Source organism: Solenopsis invicta, chromosome 16, assembly GCF_016802725.1.
Source record: "Solenopsis invicta isolate M01_SB chromosome 16, UNIL_Sinv_3.0, whole genome shotgun sequence".
Classification (NCBI taxonomy): domain Eukaryota; kingdom Metazoa; phylum Arthropoda; class Insecta; order Hymenoptera; family Formicidae; genus Solenopsis; species Solenopsis invicta.
Window position 1 is genome coordinate 22,053,989 of NC_052679.1, and position 15,674 is coordinate 22,069,662.

Below are 15,674 nucleotides of genomic sequence, written 5' to 3' on the forward strand. Positions count from 1 at the left end.
TATTTTTCTTCCTTCGCCCAATACTCATCGTAAGATATTCAATTGAGTCACTTTACACAAAGCACTCGGTACATGTATCTCCATCGAATGTAAAATAGCCAAGCGCCATGCAGGAGAGAGCTGCTAATCAGTAAATGGTATTTTTCAAAGCAGCGGCAAGTGTTTTACAGGAAAAACGTTCTCGATGCTCTCAGTAGTCCCGGCACGATAATCGCGCACTACCTTTCCCCCTGCTAGTCCTCAACGGAAGGAAAAGAGGGCAGAATTCGCGCAGAGAAAAGCTTATCTTCGGCGTGCGTTTCGACGAGATACGCCGGAATTCAAGTGCAGAGATACCACTCGGGACTCGTTTAAGGCGCATGCATTGCACTAAAAGTGAAGCAACAGTCTTCTATGATGGCTGCTACGTATATAAACGCGCGGTACGCGATCGCACGAAATGCAGGCACGAAAAATGAGACTTTAACCGTTTTCGTGCATAGACCGTGCTTGCGAGCTCGTGGCAAGTTATATCATAAAATAGCGCCTCTTAGTGTTCATGCTGAGGCGAAGTTCAGTCGGCAGACGATTTTAAGTAGCGACTATTGCAACCAACAGACCGTGCAGTTACAATTTTTAAAAAGATACAATACGGCTAAACGGCAATGCAGGATATTTTCTCAATTGAGGGAACGCGATTCGTATTACGCAACAAAATCACTTTTAATCTTCGGCGTTTCCAAAGATTAAAATCAGAACAAAATTTTATAATAGTGTTTTTCAACCTCGCTCAATTCTCCCTCCGGCAATAATAGTATTCTAAAAATTTCAACTAAAAAGAAAATTCTGTTTTCTCAACTAAATCGAGAATTCCAACACATTTTAATGCCCTCATAGTCATCTTCAATTGTATATTTAGTTGCGATCGATTCTTGTTCTACACACACACACACATACACTAAGCGAAATTAATCGCGATTAAATCGAGAATCGAGAATCAAGGCAAAAGACACTATCAGGTGATGAGGATTAAATCGGACCACCGCGTTTAATCTGCTGTGATCTTCGATCACGCGAATGTTTCACGGATGGCGGCGTATTCACACTGAAATTGTGGCCCGCCCATTTCAAAACAATGATTTGATTGGACGAATCTATGCAGGGGGATTGTATGCGCGACACATCGAGGATGCAGAGTGTCGAGGTCCAGAAGCGTACATTCATCAATTCCGTGGCGCGGCTATAAGCACCCGTAAAAACGAAAGAAAGATCCAGCCCGGACAAATCCTCCTTTCGTCTCTCGAGACGACACGACCTTCCCAAAAACTTACCTCGAATCTTGCAACCTCGCGGACACCAAGTTGCCGTGTGTTAAACTACAAATAGTGAGATAAAAAAAGTTAAACAGCCCATGCAAAAAAACACTGGACACTACGGAGCACCACGGCGACCGATTCGGAGCCGCGTAGACCTTTAGTCTCTTTCCTTCAACGTGAGCTCACCGAACAAACGCACAGTTGCCGTTAACGTTCTTCGCACTAGGTCGATATTCCTTTCTCTACCTAATTCGCCACTAACGAGGAATTAAAAAAAAATCTATCTCTCTTTCTCTTTCAAAAATTATTTTTTATTTAGAGAACGTCCTCGAAAGCATAAAAATTAAAGGAAAAAAGATAAAGTGATTAGTATATAAAATTCACATTATCTATATTTAACATGAAAATAAATTTTCAAATGGTCATTTTTATTCTTTGTCAAAATAAAAGTTTATTATATTACTTGACACATATATATATGCAGAGCTTGGCGAAAATTTTAGAATAATGCAATTATAACCCGTACTAAAGTTACATTTAGAATAAATTAAATTACGATCACAGAAATTACGTTGATCGACCGAGTCCGAATTGGGCGACTATAAGCGTATCGTTTAGCGATACGAGACACTTTCGGTCCACGCGAGATCCACGATCGCCGTGCCAGAGGTATGTTTTGGGGAAGCTTCATTCGTTCTTCCTAACCAAAACCACACTTAGGTACAAATGAACGGTATATATTCGCGAATTTTCCCGACGAGATTTCCCTCGTGCATCGTTCGGTTTTCCCACCCTTCCACGTTTCTCTGCATGGTAATCGGCCTATTTTGCCGCGTAAATCATGAAGACTTATTACTCGCACGCGGACGATTTAAGTCGGAAAATATCGTATGTGATCTCTCGAGTGCCTGATACAATATTCTATAACGTTGATAAACGACTCTTCGGAAATTATCGTAAGCATAATTTTATACTTCCGCGATAACTATCTGAGATAACATTTCTGTATATATCGTTTTTTTCTTTAATTAATATTTTTTAGAATATTTCTTCTTGTGTACTTTGACGATCGATATTACAGACTTATACAAAATTTGACTCAGAGATATTTATAACTATTATCGCTATGTACCTAAAAACATAATGCAAGTGTTGCAAGTTTCATCTACGAAAGCGTTGATCAATCCGATATCGATTTTTTTTAATGAAAATCTAATCAGATTATTACCTATCAATATATATATCTTTTTATCTCTTTTCGTTTGTGTTATCAATATAAAGTAATCAAAATGCAGATATTATGGTACACTTGTTTCATAATATATCGGATAAAAAGGCTGATTTAATTTTGTCGACATTTTTATAATATTTATCTCGTAATTTATTGAGCAATAGAAATCCGATATATAAGTTGAAAATAACGTTAGAGATCAGGCACTCGTAATGGATCGCGAACACGAAGTACGCGGTGGTACCAACATCGACATTTCGCGTTTATTTGAAACGAGTCAATGAAACAACTCCGAAATCACTTTGTCGTGCCATCGACTCGTTTCCGGATGAGAAATATCGGACATCGATAACGGAAACTCCGGAGATAAAAGAAGATATACACGATGGAGCATCTTCGCGCGTCGTTTCGGCTCGTCGCATCATTCCCTCACGAGATTCCCCAGTCGCTGTCTATGCCAATTTGCATCCTCAGCTTTTCTACCCGACACGCGTGAAAGACCGACGAGACTTCGGCACGTGTCTTTGGCACGTTTCCACTCTCCGCTCTCTGCATCTCGCCCATTCTCGCTTTCTCTCTCTCTCGCTTTCTCTTTCTTTCTTTTTTTCCCTCTTTCTCTCTTTCTCTCTCTAGATCTCTAGCTATCTTCCGTTGTCTATCCCCAAAACCTACCTCGTCCACTTGCGGGGGCGGAGTGGTCGCGGAGGCGTTTTGGGTCGTATTTGGTGTTGTAGTAGTAGTAGTGGTGGTGGTGGTGGTGGTGATGGTGGTGGTGGTGGTGGCTGGGGCGCCGGGCTCGTGAGGGTGTGAATGGGTGCTAGTCAGGGACGCGTCCCTTTCGCGTTCCATCGCGAGCTTGTAGACCTTGTTGCGCAGAGTGCTACGCGGTATCCCGTAGATCACCGCTGCCCTCCGCGTGCCGAGCTTGCCGCTCTGGATGTCCCTAAGGGCGGCCTGCAGCTCCTCCTCGGTGTAAGTCCTCCTGCCGCCCCCGGCACCCACCACTGGAACACCACCGACGCCTGCCGCAGCCGCCGCCGCCGCCGCCGCCGCGGTCACAACCGGTCCGGTCATTCGCGGTTTCGCGCGGTAACACGAGCTGAAACAGCATTAATCAACGTTATATCGAGGCCAGCTGATGGTGTTTTTGCCTGCAATACCAATGACGGGGAGCCGGGACGTTCGAAATGTAATTTCAGGATGGCATATAGGGTATATGGAAATGAGCTCCGAATGAATGCTTGGCGAGCCGAGTTTGCAATATCGCGTCTCTGAAACCTTCACTGCGAATATCTCTAAAGTATTGAGAGATACGTCACGTAACGGAAACAATTCGTTGGAATACACGTTGCTTGTCAATTGCATTTTGTCATAGGAAAACTTATTTTTGTGTCCCCCTTCGAGTTTTCCATTTCGCTGTCCCCGACTCTCGAGATAGCTCCTCTAACTATCCGTCAGTTATCGTAACGGGAGATCTCGTTTAGTCTGTCATATATACTAATGTCAGAGAATTAATTTTAGTTTTCCAAAACTGCGCATGTAAACAGGAAGAAATCATGTATACTAAAAAATAGTGTGCCCCGGAGGAAAAATCAATATCACATAAAACGGTTACATATTGCGCGCATACACACACACACACACACACACACACACACACACACACACACACACACACACACACACACACACACATATTCCTCCGCTATTCCTCCGATCTCCTCTTATCGGTAAAAAAATACAATAAAATATTTCGCCGAGAGTTTCCATTTTCATTCTCTTCAGAATTGTTATGAAAGAATCATAGATCTGATCGAGACAGAGTCTGTGTGCTGAATATGAAACATTATAACAGCAAACAATAGTAAGCAGGCAAGCAGCCAAGAGACTGCGTGGTTTGATAATCGATTGGTCAATAAACGCGTTCGATACTCACTCGAGCTTCGTACATATGTAACAAAGTCAGAGTGTTCACCATTTCTCGCAATGCAAGCTCACGTGTAACCACGTTTCCTCGACTAACTCGAGAGGCGACCCGCATCAAATAGCCACGTGGCCGTCTCGACGCCTGCACGTGTTTGACGTCGTGCCAATGGTGAATTGCGAATCCGTATAGCTTTGATCCTGGCTCCGGGGGACACATCGAGCCATGCAAATTAAGTTTTTTCAAACGAACAGACTGAAAAACGCGTTAACTCGGCAATTTCGCGTATTGCGCGTAACCGATTTCTGGTGAGAAGAAAAATGCATTACACGAGTATTTATGCTCTTTTAAACACGCAATTCATTAACATAAATATCATTTCGCAGCGCGATTTATACACGTGTTGTGCGAACGCGATTTATCTATGCTAAGAAAATTAAAACAATATACAGATTAAATTGCCAGAAGGCACAAGTCGCGTATGAATAATTTTAATATCAGTTAGCTAGAATTTTCTTTTTATTGCTATCATAAATTTTCGCGTCGGCACATCGCCATTTCCTGTAACACATTATGTCTGCGAGGCAGCAATTTTGTTGCGGCAAGCTATTCTAAGAGATGTTTACGACATAAAACATTTACTATAAGGTTCTTGTTTTTGTTTTTTTTTTATTTAGTAGAAAAATAAATCTTATATTGGATTGCAACAAGGAAAAAGTTAAATAATACTAATCCAAAGTAAATAACGATGAACGTTGATCTCCGCAATAATGCAAACGCGATTCAATCTAATAAAAATTTAAAGAACATTAATAATAAAAATTTCTAAGAAAGAAAAGCAATAAAAACTGTCTTCCGGTGCTATTTTCGCGCAACAATAAATTTTCTCAATCCTTCCAACGGTCAAACGTTGTTCGCGTCTAATCGCGTCTCGCGGCAAGTGCGCGAGGAGTATGAATTTTCGGTGCGAGAGCATCCGGTAATATTTCGCGCTCGCATAAAAGAACGCGACGTGGCACGAAGGCGATGGATATCGGGTCGGTGTAATTTGTCACGGAGCGCAACGATAAGATTAGGCGTAAGAAATCATCGCGAGCTTCGCACTCCCCTTCGCCGTCCCACCCTCGCTCGCACCGTGGAGCCCCCCTTTTCGCAAGGTTCGTCGACCTGTGCCGCTGATAAAAGTGCATTTCGTCCGACGTTGGCGTTCGGCCTCCCGGATAGGTCCCGCTACGTCAGTAGTCATCGACCGGCGCTGATTTATCTACGATTTTTGTTTGTCGACTCGTCTGCGGTTTTACGCGAACGATACGCGGCGGCTACGTACGGAAACTCGGTCGGCGCGTTCCATGTGCGTTTCAGGTTCAACGTTCCTCGAGTAATGTCGTCGCGTAATTTCGAAGAGAACGGTATTCGCGTCCGCCAAATAAAACGACGCGGTACGCGTATCTAACCGCAAGGAATTTAGACTTTATCATCGGTTACGGCGACTATTTCCGTAAAAACATGGTGCCCTCGCGCCGCGGCGCGCCTTCTTATCGCGCACCTCCGCGCGACAGAAACATTGTATCGTGCGTTATATTTTCAATGTAACGTAGCAATTTGTGTCAAGAACGAATTCCTTAACTTGAGAAACAGATTCGTCCCTGTGCGACAATGTGAGATTCCTCGGACATATATATATGAGAAATCTTGTGCAAAATCGCTAAAGACAAATATTAAAACTGATATCTCTAACGTCTCGACATATTTTCAGATGCCGGAAACCAAGGTTTCACGATCAAACTGGATGGTTCGGTTTAGTAAATTCTCGCATAAATCACAAGGCTCACGCAATCGCGAACCAGATAGTCGTAATCTTGTCCTTCGCAGCGGCGTCAATATCTCTTTGGCTAGCAAACCTTCTCCAAAGCCTTCTACGAACCGGTTTTACTTCACTGCTCGGTGTCTGGTTTTATTGCAGCTCGCCTATTTTTCAGTATCGCGGACGCGCAAGTGCGAAGTGTACGTCTAATTTCGTTTCTTTGTGGCTACTTGCCTTGAGAAGACGCGTTCTTAAATCTGACCAGTTGCTTCACGTTTCTAAATCTTCATGAGAGCTAACTTATTAATATGCTTTTAAAATGTAAAAAAATTCTTGTTAATCAAGATTAACGTAAAAAACGTCTAAAGTAAAATACTTAAATTGATAATTCTACTTTCTGACACAATTTGTTAAATATAGTTGTTAATATTTAACGCAATAAATTTTGATTTGACGCACGCAAATAAAACAGACACGCTAGCTGCATAAAACAATCGAAATGAAGATTGCGCCGTAATAATGCAACAGTTCTTAAAGAAAAGTATGAAATTGGCCAAACGAGTCCAGTTATGCAATATCAGTTTATAGACGACGTTAAGTATCTCGAAGCTTGTCTACTTTGTAGTACCAACATAAAATAGAAAAACTTGTCTAGATCGTATGAATTTAATAGGCATACGCTAAAGCGGAACAACGATCTAACAACCTACATAATTTTCGTTTCACTTAAAATTTCTGTGTAATCGTGATTAAAATTATTTTATGACGCATTTGATACAAACGGCGAAAAAGAGACGAAAATCGTCATAATTAATATCTCTAAAGTATATAATATAGATCCTTTTGATAAACTATGAACGTATATACTTACATCCTTTATTCAGACTCATGAATTCTAACCAATTCACGTTGCACAGAATCCGTCTTGAATCGCAACAATTCGCGAGAATGCAGAATATTTCAAGTTGTCGCTACTTTCCTTCATCTATGAATTCTTTTGCAATACAAAATTTACTTATTTTATCCTAAATTTGATAAACTTTTTTTTCTTATTCTTACATAACTTTTAAACATTGATTTAAATCATTCTTCAAAAAAGTAACACATGTAATTAATTATTCAAATCATTTTTCGTCACATTTGTTATCACCGTCATACTTTTTTTAATACAATATAGCTATAAATTTATATCTTTAGATCTCTATCTACTCAAAATTTAATCACGTGAAAACCAAAACATCCATACACCGGAATAAATTAGGCTTTAATTTCAACTCAAGTGCCACGGTTTCGTCGACGGTCCTATCTTATCGCTAATTACGCAGTCGCATATGCGTCAGCGCGAACCTCTCTCTCGCCTCTCTTTTCTTTCCCACTTGAAACTTTCTTCCCCCTTCTCTCACTTGTTCCCTATCCTACTTCTTCGCTCTTATTCATTCTCGCATTCCAGTCTCCCCTTTACGCTTGTTCATTACGCGCCGCGACATACGAGGTACTCTGCATGCATCTTCGATATGTCGGGAGGTGCAGATTACGGTGGACTAATAATAGACGATGATAAAAATTTGACGCGCAAAATGTTCCGCGAGGGAAAACAGCGAAAACATGGGGGCAACGTACGCCTCCAACGATCTGACACGCTCGGCTCGCTCGAACTACTGATATTTTCCATTTTTCACGAATCGTGCAACGAAGATAAAAATTGTCATTACGACCAACAGTAAAAAAAAAAAAATACCTTAACTTTCCGAGATAAAAATTTCCCGATGCCTTTAACAATCGATAGAACACACCTTTTCAATTAATCTAATAATGGTCGAGAAAATTAGAACACAACTTAAATTTTTTAAATAAAATTCAAAACCAAATCCGATATTTATCGTTTACCAGGTTTTCCACATTTTAACATAAATAATAAAGAGAATAACATAAATACTACGTTTTACTATAATTTGTTTTATAATGATAGAGAGGCGAAATAAAATATGTATAAAACTTTTCCCTTTGTTGTGTCATTTATTTAGGTGTGTGGATAAGTTTACGAAATTTGCTCCATCATGTTTCGTATTCGAGACCGCAACCGAGTTGCATCGATTCTGTGAAACGGACTGCTTAAATATTTATCGAGGTACGTACCGCAGACGTATAGCAGTTTAAAGCTCAAAGGGTTGTAAAGTTCAAGCAACTCGTCGGTATTATTACGGTTTGGAGGATACCGCCTGCTTACCACGATCGCACAAACGTATTACAACGAAATTTTTTCGTACAGTTTAAAACACTGAAGCACGATATACATTAAACATTTACGTGTGAGAAGCATGCAATAAGCGACCTGCCTAGTTGTGACAGTTTAATCAAAGAACGTATTATTCCGTTTACGTCACAGGAAAAAATATGTTACTGCATTTTCTTCGCGAAGAAAATATCTTTACAAACCTAAATTTAGTATTTTGTCAAGCAATTGCAATAAATTATTTTCCAACACAGCCCCTTTGTAACAATATTACATATAATACAATCTGCCACAAATTCTGTGGAATTGTTTTTTCTTTTATAATTATTTACGCAATTAAAAAATTGAAAAAGTTGCGAAATTTTAAAAACTGCAAAATTATTTATCTCTCTAATCCAATTAAATTGTCAGAAAATAAAAAGAAAAATGGTCCCAGATATTAAATGTGATAAAACTTATTAAATATCTCATAATTTTATATCTTATAAAATTAATCACATCCTTTTCGTAATCTATCGTGATATGAAGCGCAATTGATTATCAATTATTTAAAGGCACATCAACGTGAATGACGACACGTAAATGAAAATAACTCTCAACTCAGCATAATGAAGAAAATATAAAATTTTTGCGTATAGATTAGTTATAAGTAATAGTAATAATCTTTTCAAATTAGTGAAATGCGAACTGACGGCTCGTCGAATCTGTAATACGACTTTATTTATCCCAACGCATAAATTTTTTTGCAAGCCGTTGGAATTATCATTGCTTTAATGTAGCAGTGTGATAGCCAAGAATCACGAGGAAAACATCGCAGCCATGTAGTAAATTGAGAGTCATTCGCAACAATTTAATTAAACAATCATGAAAAATATCTTCTTTTAAATATATCATTAACATTACTATACAAATCAATAAAAAAACACGTTTCATTAATTTTAACTTATCGATAAAGTTTATAATGGATGAGTAATATTTTTGCATATTTGTATCTGTATTAATTTTAGGATATTGTTATCTTCCCTCGAGAGAATACGGCATATATCTCTAACGCGTCTAGGATAATCGAGTGTTCGCAATAGTATTATTACGATCGACTCAATAGAGCAAGTTCACCTAACGAACTTGAGTTTCGCCACGATCCTAAATTCTGATAACTGCAGCTCTTTACTTACAACCCTGTTTATCTCTTGCTATAATTACAGTACAAAGACTTATAAATCACACATGTACGCAATGCAACACAAACGTATAGAAATTGTTTCATAATTGATGACTCGCCTGGTAAATCTATTTAAATTAAATGATCGAGAATGATAACTTTGTTTATAAATAAATAGAAAATATAATATTTTTGATCCCAAAACGATTAAGATAAATCTTCCTAAGAGTTCAGTTATATTGCAGCAATTGCTAATTTTCTTCCTCATATTTGTCCGTATAAATCTGAAAAAGCAGCACACGAACCACGAACTCGATCAGCCGGCACCAGTGTCGAGCGAGAACGATACGATTCCCCTCTGCCGTTGTCGCGCATGACGTCTTTACGAGGGAGATAAATCACGGTTATGCCCGGCCGCGTGATTGGCACCTAATTGCGACGGCATTCCGGATCGACTGGCTGTCAGTTTCGCGATTTTCGAAAGTCGTTCGCCGACGGTGTTTTAATCGACGCCTTATCGAAACGCCCGCCCGGCCCGCCCGGCCCGGCTTAAACGGCCACTCGATCACGAAGAACGTTCGCTACGGAATGCGATCGTGGCTCGTATTCTCTTTTTCCCCTCCACATTCGCATACGGAATGCATATTCGTATCTGTGGCTCGCCTCGAGGTGCAAAGCGAGTTGCGCGATAACGCCGAAACGACGCTTCATTGTCGTTGACAAACGACGATTTTCCAATGTGTGAGAAAAAAACGCTCTCTTGTCGAAGGCAAATATTCGTGCAAGTTGACATTGCGCGTTTCTCTTTTGTTTTTTATTGTAACGCGCACTTTTAGAAAGAGTCTTATCATTTTAATTATAATTGCTTTCATACATTTATCGCTTTAATATATTTTAGCATTAATATATTAAGTTAACAAAAAGAAATAAAATTTATGGTGGAATAAAACCGCGGAATTAAATAAAACATTTGAATTAAAAAGATATAAAATTTTTGCGTAAATGAAATCTTTTTAACTTATTTCCCTACCATTTGATTAGAATTGCTATTATGAATAATTTTTTCATTTAAATTTCAACTCTATTTATTACACAAACAAATCAAATATGAGCATGCTTTATTGTGAATAATACATGTATCCATAATTTAAATTAAAAACATCGGGTCGCGTTAATTTATTTATAAACCAATTGTCATTTAGTAAGATATTTTTTATATTGTTCCATTAATTAGGAAATGATAAAAAATTACTTACTTAAGAATAGTCTTCGGGTCGATGCCTGTCGGCATTCTCAGAGGTATTTTCTGTTGCTCTAGTAGAGATATGTTGTTGTCCTAAGCAAACAAACAAACGGATAATGATATTAGCATAAAAAAACCATCAAGAGTGACTTAAATAAACAAATAAATAACTAATATTACGCAAGCATACAGCCTAGTTACTTAGACGTCAGCGTTAGTCACTTAATAACACACCGTCTAGGAAGCGCTAATAAAACACTATATGAAAGGAATTATTGTTCAGCAAAATACGTTGCGTAGATAATAATCGCGTGCGACAGCCCACTAAAAAAGTATGAATAACAGTTACGGATAATTTGCACATCGTTTACAATCGTCTCCGTTCATTATGTGATCCTTCATCAAACACTTGGCGAACCACGCAACGTACGATCGTTCTTGTCGCAAAAATTCAATGTCCCGAATAAATGTCTCGAACGAGAGTCGCGCGCGAAAGAGAGAGAGAGAATAAGGACGGAGAAGAAAAAGGCTGAGAAAAAGACCACATGCGTTTTCACGTACGGCAGAATGAGCGGTCTCGAACTTACCTGAGAATTTCTGGGTTTGGCCGAGAGATCGAGCGGTTGATCGGCCGCCGCGGCGCTGTCCTGATGGGCCTGCACCCCAACGAGGGGTGCCTCCCTCGGCGGTAAGCACCACTGGGGCAGCAAGGTGGGGTAAGTGCCGCTAAGGGCGGCGGCGACCACGGACGCCGCCATCGGGTCCACCTGGACCGACATCGGTGACTCCGCCGATCGCGAGCTGCTGCTACTGTCGCTCTGCGGACTCTGCGGGGCACAACGCGGAGAAACGTGTCATCCCGGTTCGCGCGATACGAAAAGAACGTCCGACTGAATAGCCGCGGCGGATTGGTTGGACGATTGGTAGAAAGGGCGCCAGAGGGTGAGATCCACGAGAAGACGCGAAGATGCGGCGGGATCGAATTCTGATCGAATTCATTTCATGTAAGGCACGCCGCCTCCACGCGAGTTCTCGTGAATCTTTTATGGGCGCGTCAAAGCGATCAAAGCTGCCGAGAGGTTGGCGCGCGCGGCGCCCAAGTACGAGGTACGCTCGACTTAATCAAAAGTGGCAAAGGCTAGGTCAGACTCTCGAACCGCGCTCAGTAAAGACGGCACAACAGGTGTATAGAACGAAGGTGTGTAAAGAGACTTCGCGATGACGCGATCGCGTAAGTGCATTGCAGGCGAAACGAGCAGCATTAATGTTTGTGCGCCAATTTTTCTACGGTCTACGGGTAAATCATTGACAAGATCGTCGGTATATTTCGAGATTATCCGAAGCGTTCGTCGTAGGATCGCAGAATCTCAGGATCCGAATTTCGCGCGCGAGGAGAGATGATTATATCCGTTTACTCATTCCGGTCTGTACATCCGTTCCCTTCTCGCGGATAATCTCTACACAAAATTAGCAATGAAGGACGAGGTCGATGCTCAGCCATGCGCAACCTCACACTCGGCAGACTCGCCGGAGGGTACTTACAAGGGGCGGCTGGTCGTCGTGGGGTAGCTTGCCGTCGAGGCAGAAGTAACACTTGTCGAGCGGCTTCCAGTCTTCCGGCGGCGGGCTCGTGCGTCTTCCAAGAAGAAACGGTGTCGCGACGCTCGTCGCGGCCGCGTTCCCGTCGCGGCATAACAGCCCCGACCTGGTCCCTTCCGAATCCGTTGCCGGCGTCGTCAGTATCGTGGTGCCGCCACCAGAACCCGGCACCTCCTGCAGCTCCTCCTCTTTCTTTACCCTCAGTAAGCCCTGCGTTACCGGTGCCCGCTCCAACGCGACTTCCTCCGTTCGTTCCTAAAACAAAGAAAATAATACAATTAACAATTTAACAATTTAAAGCGGATTTTTATTCTTTTTAGCAACGTTTGACTCAGTCCCTCTAGAGGAAACTCTCTACCGTTTCGTCATCTTTAAGTGATTGTTACACATGCCAGATCTGTATGTACGAACCTTGGTCCCTTCCGTGTCGGTAGCGTTGGCAGTCGGATGATCCCGAGTCGCACGATCGTTTTCCGTTCTGAGAGGGCTGACCGCCGACGACCTGTCGGCGTCCTCGTCGAGCTTGAGCCGTTTCTCCGCCTCGTTCTGGCCCCGTCCCGTCTCCTCGTCGTTCTCGTCGCCGTCCTCCTCCCCGTCGACGTCCTCCCCCTCGTTTTGCCGGCGTCCGCGTCGCCGTCTCGTCGCTATCGTCGTCGTGCCAGCGGCGATCGCCGTCGCCGTTGTCGTTGTCGACGTGGTCGTCGCGATGCCGGTGGTCGTCGTCGTTGTCGCTACTTCCGCCGTCGCCGTCGCTGTCGTCGACGTCGCCGTATCCGTCGTCCTCGCCGAGGTGTCCTCCCGCGCGGCACCGTCCGTGGGCTCCTCGTCGTGGGCAGTCTCGATTTTGACTTCGCCCAGCCTCAGACGGCGCGAATCCTCCTGCTGATCCAGATGGTCCTGGACCGGCGTGGACTGATGGTGATGGTTCTGCAGATGATGCCTCTGTAGGCTTTCCTGTTTCACCACACCGCCGGTCGCCGCCGTCGTCGTCGTCGTCGTGGTCGTCGCCGTCGTCAGCACCGTCGACGGCAACGACGTGGGATGCAGCTGCGGCCCAATCTGGTCCAAGCTCCCGGCTATCGGGTTGCAGGACGACGACAACGCCGGGTAAAGCCGATGGTGGGGCTGTGATTCGCTGCTGCGGGTGCCGCTGTACAGGTTGTCCTGGTATTGCTTCCATTTCCTACGGCCCATCAACTCCTCTGCTACCCGTTCCAGACCTGCGACACCACCGCAACTACATCAAACAATGATGTGCACCGCTTGCCCGAGACCCGGATAAAAAGGAGTATTACTTTCGATAAGGCAAACGAAGGACATTCGATACTGAGATCCACACGTGTCTCAATCAGACAGATTTGGAATCGATAAAAATTTCGAGAATCGCTTAATACTTATCAATTCGTTATTGTCAAAATTAAAATCAAAAAACAGCAAATAACACTTTATTATATAATTTATGATAGATTTTTATCGAACATGCTTATTAATTACGCAAGAAAGTTTGATATTGAAATGCTTAAGATAGTAATTTTTTTCAAGCACTTTTCTGTTGGATCAGTTGAATGCAGAGTTGAATTCTACAAAATTCTACACATTCTTTTGACAAAGTCCATGCTAGTAGTACAAAAAAACCGGTATTTTCCGGAAAAACCAGCAAAAACTGAACTTTTTTAGGAACAATAAAATAAATGAAAAACTTTATCTTTGAGCAATTCGTTCAGACCCTTATGACTCTTCCACTTGATTCTTCTTGATTGTCTTCCGATTTATCTTAATCTATAAAATTATTACCTTTGCCTTATAACTTTTTATCACTTTTGTTGCTTTAGTCGCGGGACTTTTGCACTTACTGATATTTCATAAGCAATATATATTTCTGCTTATTGTTATTAACAGAATAGGATTCAAAACAAGCCAACGCAGGGTCTTTGTGTCCACCTCATAATTTTTTTTTTTTTTCGTATTACTCATGTTGAATGATTAGCAATTTATTAACTACAGCAAAATTATTTGTTTTGTATAAAGCATAAAAATATATTTTAGTATTCAATAGACATTTCTATAGTATTTGCCAGTTTATGGAACAAAGTCCAAAACGGTAAAACAGAATTTACCATGATTTTTTCCACTCACTGGACTTTTTCTACCAAATCTGATTGGATGTAATGAGCATGTTCAATGAAACCATTGAATGATATGAAACATAAATATGAAATATAAACTTACACCTAGCAGACCGTTTCGTTTTTTCATTTATCTGTTTTGAAACAGTTTTGAATAACTGCGTGGTACCACGTGTGCCGAAAGCCAAGCGGTCAAAGTCTATCAAAGTGTATTTCCACGAATGCTAACTATCGCTATCACAAGCGTATGCACTAAAGTAAGTGGCACGCGGTTTTATAATCGCGGTTGCATAATCATGGGTTACGAGAAATCTAGCGGCCGCAGATGACGATATCTAGCCCGCTGCACAAATTCACGCACGCGCATCGCTATAATGCCGCGCGGCCGACTTGTTTGTCATAGGAAATGATGGACGATGATTAAGGTTCCAGAGAAAAGCACGCGGATGCAGTCCTTCCACAGCGAGAGTCGCATGCGAAATTATGCAGATCTCGCGCGATTGAGTAACCGGACATGGTGGTTTTCGAAGGACACGACTGCGCGTGTGTGGCGAAGCAAGACAAAAAAACCCATTTGCAAGGAGGACGACTCATTTTTTTCCGTTCTTTTTTCTTCCTTCTGTTTTTAGTAACTCTGAATGTAATTCGAGGAATAAAATTTTCACAATTATCGAAGCGTTATCAGCAGCATTTGAGAATGCCCGAGGACTCAATTACACAAGCATAGAAACGAAACGTGTTAATATAATTAATCATCCTTTTCATTACGCCGAACGTGTGGACGCCCCGTGCGATTAAAGCGCTATAGAAACGTATTTTCCTTACAGCTCTGCTAATCTTCACGTAATTACGTGCAATTATTGGGCCGTCGCAAAAGTTTCGCCACTAAAAAAAGATGGAAAACTGTCCCGTTCGATATTTCTCTTAAGTGGACTAGATATCGAGGGAGATAAGACTATTGGCGAAAAATAATGCTCGCGCTATCTGTTCTTATATAATTCCATGAAACGTATTCGAATGCGCTCAATATATATCACGAAGACGTCGGTTTTTGTAT

At 41.7% G+C, this 15,674-nt stretch overlaps 1 protein-coding gene across 7 annotated transcripts in view; it reads right to left on the reverse strand.

The window, feature by feature from the left end:
- The window catches only part of LOC105206711 (mushroom body large-type Kenyon cell-specific protein 1), a 50,767-nt gene that overhangs the window by 14,656 nt on the left and 20,437 nt on the right, over positions 1 to 15,674 (reverse strand). For 3 of the 7 annotated variants that reach the window (XM_039458382.1, XM_039458381.1, XM_039458385.1), the window contains exons 2-7: positions 12,903 to 13,711; positions 12,435 to 12,746; positions 11,480 to 11,719; positions 10,906 to 10,985; positions 3,199 to 3,625; positions 1,311 to 1,355 (exon numbers count right to left, since the gene is read on the reverse strand). In XM_039458382.1, the coding sequence (XP_039314316.1) occupies positions 1,311 to 1,355; positions 3,199 to 3,625; positions 10,906 to 10,985; positions 11,480 to 11,719; positions 12,435 to 12,746; positions 12,903 to 13,711 (1,913 nt within the window). Of the gene's footprint in view, positions 1 to 1,310; positions 1,356 to 3,198; positions 3,626 to 10,905; positions 10,986 to 11,479; positions 11,720 to 12,434; positions 12,747 to 12,902; positions 13,729 to 15,674 lie in introns of all 7 variants that reach the window. The other 4 variants (XM_026131536.2, XM_026131534.2, XM_039458384.1 and 1 more) reach the window with 3 other exon arrangements.